A 9096-nucleotide genomic window follows, 5' to 3' on the forward strand; every position below is an offset into this window, starting at 1 on the left:
TGGGTTACAGGTGTGTAGCATCACACCCAGCTCGACAGGAAGTTTGACTCCATAGTTAGACTCCTCTGACTTCAGTGTTCACTCAGCAAAGACGTATGAAAAACCTCTTTGTAATAGACCCTGAGTATTCCAAAGTTGGTAGGACATGTTGCCTGTCCTTAAAGACCTCATGACCCAGCAAGAAAAAGTTAATGACAGAAGTAAAATGCCAACCCCTGAAGCTGATGAGGACTTGTTATCTTTTTTGCAGTGCCCTAAAAAGTGTAGGTCTAAAGCTATGAAAGAAAGGTAAGTATTGTTTTAGCTTGGCTACTATAACAAAATACAGACTGGATGCCTTAACAGTAGGAATTTACCTCTCAGCTCTGGAGATTGGAAGTCCAAGAGGCAGGTGCCAGCGGGCCATATCTGGTGAGGACCGTCTGCTCAGAGTGCCCGTGCACCCTTCCTGCTGTGGCCCCACGTGCCCTCCTCACTCATGTGGTGGTGGAGTGAGAGGGAGAAAGAGAGCTCTGCTGTCCAGTCCTGTGAGGGCACTAATCCCATCACACGGGCTGGCCCTCCTACCCTTGGGATGTAGGCTTCCAACACGGAAATGTGGAGCAGGGACACAGTGTAGTCCTCAGCAAGTATTTCTGAGGAGCAGACCTGCTTTCCTACTCTCACATGAAGGTTATCACACCCTTCTGCGGCAGAATGTGGTGTGGGATTCAGCGCCTTTCTCCTGCATAACTCCAGCATCCTTCAGCACTGACTTCCTGCTGCAAAACTGATGAGATCAGTGGATTGCTCTCCCCAAACAGGAGATTTGTGAAACAGGGTGCCTAGGGGAAGTAGCACAGCCCCACGCAGACCTCGGTCCTCATAGTCACTAGCAAACCCACAGTAGGGCCTCCTTTCTACAGGCTGGATGCTCACACCATCCATTTGGGCCCTAAATAACCCGCCCCTTCTCTTAGGCTCAGTCCATTCTCTTCTTTTTTTTTTTTTTTTTTTTTTTTTGTCTTTTTCATTTTTTATCGGTACCAGGGATCGAACTCACGACTGCCTGCTTGCAAGGCAGGCGCTTATGCCGCTGAGCTAAATCCCCAGCCCCTGTCCATTCTCTTCTTATGCAAAGCCACTGGTGGGGATTTGGAGTCCGTGTGGGGTGAGATGCACTCAATGCTCTGAGTATGCTGAATCCCGGTGACATCACTGGCTCTAGTGTCCTCATGGGTGTGGCTGCTTTCTGCCACTCAGGAGGGTGTGTATCTGTGTTCTCGGGCCTATAATCATCTCCTGCAAAGGGGAGCCTGCACCTCAGTGCCTATTTTTATATCTTTATCAGCTATCGCTCCATTTTTTCATTCACCCTACTATGGTAATAAGCACATTGTCTCAGCCCCAAACTCTGTTGTACAGAGCCCACATGTGTGCCTATGTGTAGGTATATATTTATAGACTTTTTATTTGTATGGTGCATTTTATAATTATTAGGATTGTCACTGGGTAAGAGCAAAAATGAGTAGGAGAATATTAGTGTCGTGTAGTTGACCAACATCTGTGTGATGATTTGTGTTGTTTTATGGTTACTATTTGTGCTTGTTGGAGTCAGCTGCATGTATTCCCATTGCCTTTAGCTCAGCATCTATAGGCTGTGCGTCAGCTTTCACCCACTGCCTGTGTTTGTAAGTAAACTCCCACTAGGAAACAGTGGAGAGACGGTGCATAGAACAGGAAAACAATTCTGCCAGCTACTTCTTGAACAGACCACTACTATCTAGAATACATAAAGAACTCAAAAAATTAGATCCCCCTCCAAATAAAAGGCCAAATGGGTAAGTGAAATGAATAGACACTTCTCAGGAAAAGAAGTACAAATGGCCAATAAATACATGAAGAAGTGTTCAACACCTCTGCCCATTAGAGAAATGAAAATTAAAACAACACTGATATTCCATCTTACCCCAGAAAGAATGGCTCTCATCAAGAAATCAGATAATAACAAATACTGGCCAGGCTGCAGCGGGGAAAGGAACCCTTTACACTGTTGATGGGAACACAACCTCTGTGGAAATCAGTATGGAGATTCCTTAGAAAACGAACAGTAGACAAGGGATTTAGCTCAGTGGCACAAGCGCTTGCCTGGCAAGCACAAGGTCATTAGTTCAATCTCTGGTACCAAAAAAAAAATAAATAAATAACACTAGAAATTCCATTTGATCCACCTATTCCCCTCCCAGGTGTCTTCCCAAAAGAGTTAAATCACAGTGATACATGTGTACCCATGTTTATAGCAGCACAGCTCACAATAGCTAAGTCTTGGAAGAGCCCACGTGTCCATCAACAGATGCGTAGACAAAGAAAATGTATTTAAATACAGTGGAGTACTGCTCTGCACAAAGCAAGACAAGCTCGAGTCATTTGTAGGAAAATGGGTGCATCTGAAGACCATAATGTTAGTAAGACATGAGCTCAAATATCACGCGGTTTCCCTTCTGTGAGAACCCCAAGGTGTCTATAGATTAGACCAAAATAGAAGATAATAAACAAGGAAAGTGGGAGTGGCACCAAGAGGGAAGAGAGGAGGAGGAAAGGGGAGGTAAAAAGAACCAAGGTGTGTTGTGCGCATGCACCAGCTCCCCGTGAGGAACGCAGTCATCGCCCACTGCAAACCTGCATTAATAAAAAAGCTCACTAGGACCGCCACCCCCACTGGCACATACGTTGTCTGGAGGGGCTCTTGCCCACAAATGGCAGAGTTGAATGGTAAAGTGGAGCCTGATTTAGGCTGCTCAGTTTTGCTGCCATTGGGACTGGCCTTGCCCGATCACAGAGTTTACTATGAGTACTGAACACCAGGAGAGAAGAGAGTATGTTGCTGTCAGGAAACCAAACTGCTCACCCTCCTTTTGAAAGATTAGTGAGTGTTTGCATCAAAGAACAAACCCAAGGGACCAGCCAGCTGTGGGAAGGAGCCGTGGCTGTGGGAGCTCCCACGGGAGCCGATGGCTGGAGCCACTGCCTGGGAGCAGAAGGAAGGCTGCTGAGCAGGAACCCGTGGGGTCACTGGGTGGAGCAGGGTTAGCCCCTGGGGCAGGCCCACACGGACACTCCTTGGCAGGGTGAAGCACAAGAAGTAAATACAAGCTTGTCTCTCCTAGGGAGGCAAATACATGCAGGCGGTGATCCAGTACGGGAAGATAGTGTCCTGGCTGGAGATGGAGTATGGGTTATCAGAGAAGGAGCTGAAAGCATCTGAATCGTTCCTGCTCGCTGCTTTTCTGAACCTGGCCATGTGCTACCTGAAGCTTCGAGAATACGCCAAAGCTGTGGAATGCTGTGACAAGGTAAAGGCACCTCTGACAGATGGACGTGGAGAGCCAGGGTTTGCTTCCCCTCCACCGAAGGTGGCAGGTTTTCCATTTTGTATAGTGATTTGCGTGTTGGGGTTGCTCAGTATAAATTGGGAAATTCAAAAAGATTCTTTATTACAGTCAGACTTTCCATAACTTTCCTTAAACCCATGGAGTTTGGTACCAGAGTGGGCGCATAGGGTCCCCTATAAAAAGCAGATTCAGCTGGAGCTTTGCAGGACTGCAATGCCAGCCTGTACCCACTCACAGAAGCTGATCCACCATGGAATCACATGGGAATGATCTGGAAGGCCGCAGCACCCTCGGCCCTCTCCACTGTTGCAGCTGTGTCACTGCTGCCCTTCCCACCTGGAGCCTGCAGGAGGCGCCTGAGCAGTCACAAGCCCTTCTGACATTTCTGCCCACCTGATGCCTGTGGTCTGGCTCAGCAAATAGTGCGAATTATGTGACAGGTAAAGCTAAGGCCTGGACACATCGTAAAAGGTACACAAAGCAGTAAGAAAGGCAAATGGCACCGCTTTGTGCATTTTTGGTAAGGTTTTTTGTTTTTCATTTCACTGATGCTAAGAAATGAACCCATGGCCTCACGCGTGCCAGCCGAGTGCTCTCTCACCCAATCCCGGCATTTTTGTTTTGAGACAGAGTCTCACTCAGTTGTCAAGGCTGGTCTTAAGCCTACCACCCTCCTGCCTCAGCCTCCCAAGTAACGGATAACAGGCATTTGCCACTGCCCACCCCCATTCATATCTTTTGACTACATTATCTGAAGCAATTCTTTTGATTGAAGCAGTCATAGAATACTTGTCAACTCTTTATTCTCCTAACCTTTTTGTCTTTTGTTGATTGTATCTTTCCCTATAGTTTTAATACTTACATAGTCAAATCTGTCCCCAGGGAAAAAAGTCTTCACTACCTTAACATTATAGAAATAATGACTATATTTTATAATTGGCAGGTTGGGTGTAAATTGATCTAAAATTTATTTTTTGTGTTTACGACGTGAAGAATTTATTGTTTACGTGCCCCTTCACTCCCCACTGTCACAGTGTGGGTCCCCAGCCCGCCGCTGAGCCTAGGAGTGTTTGCTGCAGCGCACACCGCTGAGTTTCCAATGTGTTTGTCCTGGTGACTGACTTCTGTCTGTGTGCTAGTCATCAGACTTGGAATTGCCAGAGTTTCATAGTAAATCTTTTTCCTTGGTAGGATAAGTTCCTCTTATTTTCTTTTCCAAAAATTTTTCAGCCACTCTTGGCCATTTACTTTAGAATTGACTTCTTGAGGATTCCCTCCTAAACACCAAAAATTGACTCAAAGCTACGCTGAATACAGAAATCAGCCTACGTAGTACATTTTGATTGGCATATAATTGTTTAAAGCTCCACTTTTCTTAGGACCCCTTTTCCATCTCCTTGTGTCAGGGGTGTTAGGAAGCTGTTTAACTGCTGCGTTTCTTAGTAAAATCCCCGCAAGCCAGAAGGGCTCCACCCATCCTTTCTAACAGAGACCACCTGTCCGTAGGCCCTCGGACTGGACAGTGCCAACGAGAAAGGCTTGTACAGGAGGGGCGAGGCCCAGCTGCTCATGAATGAGTTCGAGTCAGCCAAGGGCGACTTTGAGAAGGTCTTGGAAATCAATCCCCAGAATAAAGCCGCCAGACTGCAGATCTCCATGTGCCAGAAAAAAGCCAAGGAGCACAACGAGCGGGACCGCAGGATCTATGCCAACATGTTCAAGAAGTTCGCGGAGCAGGACGCAAAGGTGCGGTGGGGCCCCTTGCCCCGCACAGATCAGGAGCCGCACTGCCTTCCCCACCTTCCCGGGGGCTGAGTGCAGGGACGGGCTCGGGTGGGCAGCCAGGAAGCACAGGAACCTAGGAGCGGTTTGCCCTCGGACGGGAGGCTGGCGTGGATCTGGAGGAGCAGTGGGACACTCGCCCTGTAGAGGCACAGGTTAGGAGGCCCTGGCATGTCCACGCAGGCCTGAGGAAAAGAGGAAAAGAAATGCCCTGAGAGGCTCTGTTACTTAGCATTTGTTAAACAAGGCTTTTGTTACTTTTTAACAATCAGGGGGGGCTGGAGATTTAGCTCAGTGGCATAAGCGCCTGCCTGGCAAGCAGGCAGTCATGAGTTCAATCCCCGGTACTGATAAAAAGGAAAAAGCCAAAAAAACATCAGGGGTTTTTGCCCACATGCTTCCTCATTGAGAATTGGGGTATTTGCAGGAAGTCCTGCCATTACATGTTACCTGGAAAGTTGGGAGCTAGCTGGTAGGAACGCTCTGGAGACGTCAGCCTCTCGCCAGCGTAGTCAAGCCCTGGTCCCAAGGACAGGGAACCCCTCAGCGAGCCCAGGGAAGGGGGAGCTCAGCCCTGCAGTTGGGAGCACACCTTGCCTTACCCAGCAGGCAGTCTAAACAGAATCAGAGTAGCAAACATCTGGAGGAGCCAAGATTTTCTACTTTTTTTTTCTCTAACCTTCTTGACTTCTTATTTTTTCCTCAGGAAGAGGCCAGTAAAGCAATGAGCAAGAAGACCTTAGAGGAGGCCCCCAGTGAAAAAGGGACAGAAAGTAAAAAGATGGAAGGGGACCCTGAAGGCCACCTATGACACCCCGCCAGGGAGGAAAGAGACTCCAAAGGACTCAGCCCCCCTCCTCAGGCGTCCACCCAACTCAGGACTCACAGTGTTGCGTGTCAAGTTTGTTATAGTCTGTGTGATTCTGGAAGCAGACAGCACAACCGGTAGCTTCCCAAAAACCACCACCCCGCTGCTGCCCGTGGGTCACTGAGGGGTGGCATGGGACCACTCCAGGCAGAACAGAGCAGAGCAAGCAGGACGGGCTGCTGGCGCGGAGTGGCCGGCGGCTCCAGCCCAGCTCCTGTTTCAATTCATGCCAACTTTCAGTGTCCACTGCAGGGTCCCCTGAGATAACCCTAACAGTTCAGCGCTGTTGGGCTCTAATAGCGCTGCAGAAAGAAATACTTACAGAATTTCTCCTTTCCGACACGTGGGTGGTAGGGGAGGAGGCGAGGGTCCGTCTTGCAATGGCTAAAGTGCTATGAACGCAGCTTGCTGCGTTTGTAACCAACAGAACCCACAGCAGAGGGGTGGGGATCCGGGCCCTTTGCTCCACAGCAGCGTCGCAGACTTGAAAGCCAGAGCCGCAGAGGCCGCTTGCTTGCTGACTTGGCTGCTTCCCGACTCCCCTCAGCCAGCCTCCTTGTGAGCCTGTGCCTTGGGGAGTCCTGCTGTCATTCCTAGAGCACCCCTCAGGAAGGTAGTGCGCGGGTGGAGGTTCAGGGTCAGCTTTCCTTGCTTAGAGGAAACCAAGCTGCTGAAAGGTGGGCAGAGCAGTCCGAAGCGTGCTCCTCGCTATTTTAGGATGTGATGATAGTGCCCTGCACTTCCTGCCCATGCTGCTGCTGTCCAGCTTGTGTCCACCCAAAGCCTTGCTATTAAGAATTTAAAACTTGTTCTTAGCGTGTCCCTGACTGGAGCTGACTTACTGACATGTCCGGTCAGGGACCATGCGGCTTTCCTGTCTTCCTCCTCCTCCTCCTCCTCTTTCTTGTTTTTTAATCACTGGCTCATAAACGTCTGTATTGGTTTATGGGACTGACACTCCTCTGTCGTACAAAATCATTTTCACTTTGGACGGCTCAGTAGCTTAATTTTTTTTAAAGTCTTCGGGTTGGAAACTTAAGTGTTTGCTCCTGTGCCTGAAGGGTTACCTGCAGGTTTGACGGCCGGGCGCGCTATGCTGCCAGCTTCCCTGTCCTGGCTGAGTTGTGAGAGATGAAACAGCTTCCTGTGCCGGTACAGCGAACCTGAATCTCCTGTCCTTGGGCACTGGGTCAGAGCCGGTCCCAGGACACACATGTGCTGTAGCCAAGTGTCAGTCCTTGGGGACTAAAGGAGATGCTCCCGGGAAGCATGGGGCAGCCCTGGGGACTGTTCGCCCACACCTAGGACATCTCACTTTCTTAACCTACAGAACACTGGCAGTTATTTTAGATCTGTTTTATTCTCATGGTGGTTTTAAGAAAACATTTTTATTTCTAAGTTAGGACCTTAAAATTAAAAATCAAGTCATTTCCTTATATCCCAGCCTTCTCTGTGGAACAAATGCAATTAAATTGTGAGATTTTGCCTTTAAAAGTAGCTAAAACTCTCTAATTTCTCATTAACACTTTTGTCTTTCATGCAATATTTCTTTATAAAGCCCGAGTCTTGCCTAGGAAATATGAAAAGCAAAGTGATTTTGCTTATATGCTTAATTAACATTTAGTATTTTTAGCTCTGTTGACTAGAGCATGATTCCCATGAGGCCACTGACATTTGAGCCTAAAAAGGTTGGTTAGCCTTTTGCAGGTAACAAATGGGAAACTATTCCAGAGCTCCCCTGACCTCCACCAGGTGTGTCCTCAGTGTGTGTCACGGGCCCTGATGGGAACTGGCTAGCGTGTTTGGGGAAGGGAAGGGTGCGTGTCCATGCAGTAACCACAGGGTACCCGTCACCACTCAAGAGGAGAAGCTCCTCATACCCTTGTATCAAATTCAGACCTTAAATGGGTCCAGAAATCAGAAGATGTCTTCAGAGTATGTTTTAGATTGCATATGGAGTGGAGTCTGTATGATAAATTTAAAAATTGGTTTAAAAGATCATTTAGATGCACTTATGCATTCCTTCAATAAATTTTTAAAAGCTGTTTTCCATTGTTCTGGGTTTTGCTGTCTTCAGGAAACACATGTTGGGGCTCAGGAAGTGGCAGGGACGCAGGGGCAGTGCACCTTCAGTAGGACGGCCTGGTCACCAGCCGAGGAGGGCTGGGCTCGCAGGAACCACGATGTCCTGCCTTTAACTGGCTTTAAGACAGAGTCACGTTGGGAAATGAAATTTAACTGCGCCCTGTAATAACGTGGTGCTGAGTAACCCTGTGTCGGGCACATTCCATGTTGGGCACGGTTCCCTGTCTCGCAAAGCACATGGCCCCGGGCGCTCACCTGCCAAACTCCCGAGGCCCGAGGGGAAGCTGCGCCCAGCTGTGGGGCCTGCTTTCCACACACGGGTGCCACAGGGAGAGCACAGGTTCCTTTATTCTAGCCGTTTCGCATCTTCTCTGTATCTGTATCCATCTCCCCTTTGTGTTAAAGTATTTGTTAATGAAATAAATCTCATTATTGGCATTTTTTCCCTAAACAAGTAAGTCAATCGTTTGGTTTGCAGTAAATAAAGAACCCTTTTTTGGGGTGCTGGAGACTGAACCCAAGGCTTCACACAGGGGAGACGGCCGCTCTGCCATGGAGCTGCAGCCCCAGGGAAGGCCCTGAAACTCAGAACCCCCCAACCTGAGTGCAGGAGTGCAGGACAGGACACTGCAGCGCCGGAGGGAGGCTGTCGTGGGCCCTTGGGCTTCCCTTCCGTCTGTCTGTCCTGTGCACCAACATTTCTGGAGGAGTGTGGGGAGGGTACAAAGAGAAGATCCAACAACCTCCAGACGGCCGTTGCCCTGCGTGTCCCTCTAATAACCAGTAACCTGCACGTGTGGCTTTGGGGTGCTGCAGGAAGGCCATCACCGTGACTGCAGCCTGGAGATGAGGTCCTTTGGGCACCCCCAGGGTGCAGCGTGGAGGAAACCCTGGAGATGCAGTAAGGGGGAAAACAGAATGGTGACCCAGCTGTCACGGCCACCGGCTCCCTGCTGTCCCGACACAGCGTCACAGTCGGGGGTGACTCCA

The 9096-nt window shown here is 49.1% G+C and overlaps 1 protein-coding gene across 2 annotated transcripts in view; it reads left to right on the forward strand.

Moving 5' to 3' along the window:
- Window positions 1-8068, forward strand: part of Fkbp5 (FKBP prolyl isomerase 5) — a 98312-nt gene extending 90244 nt beyond the window's left edge. For both annotated transcript variants that reach the window (XM_003473897.5, XM_063239001.1), the window contains 3 exons: window positions 3147-3332; window positions 4878-5117; window positions 5860-8068. In XM_003473897.5, coding sequence (XP_003473945.1) covers window positions 3147-3332; window positions 4878-5117; window positions 5860-5964 — 531 coding nt within the window. In that variant the 3' untranslated portion in view covers window positions 5965-8068. The remainder of the gene's footprint in view (window positions 1-3146; window positions 3333-4877; window positions 5118-5859) is intronic.
- Window positions 8069-9096: the final 1028 nt, after the last annotated feature.

Source organism: Cavia porcellus, unplaced genomic scaffold, assembly GCF_034190915.1.
Source record: "Cavia porcellus strain 051 isolate PalLab524CR breed Dunkin Hartley unplaced genomic scaffold, mCavPor4.1 scaffold_28, whole genome shotgun sequence".
In the NCBI taxonomy this organism is placed as follows: Eukaryota; Metazoa; Chordata; class Mammalia; order Rodentia; family Caviidae; genus Cavia; species Cavia porcellus.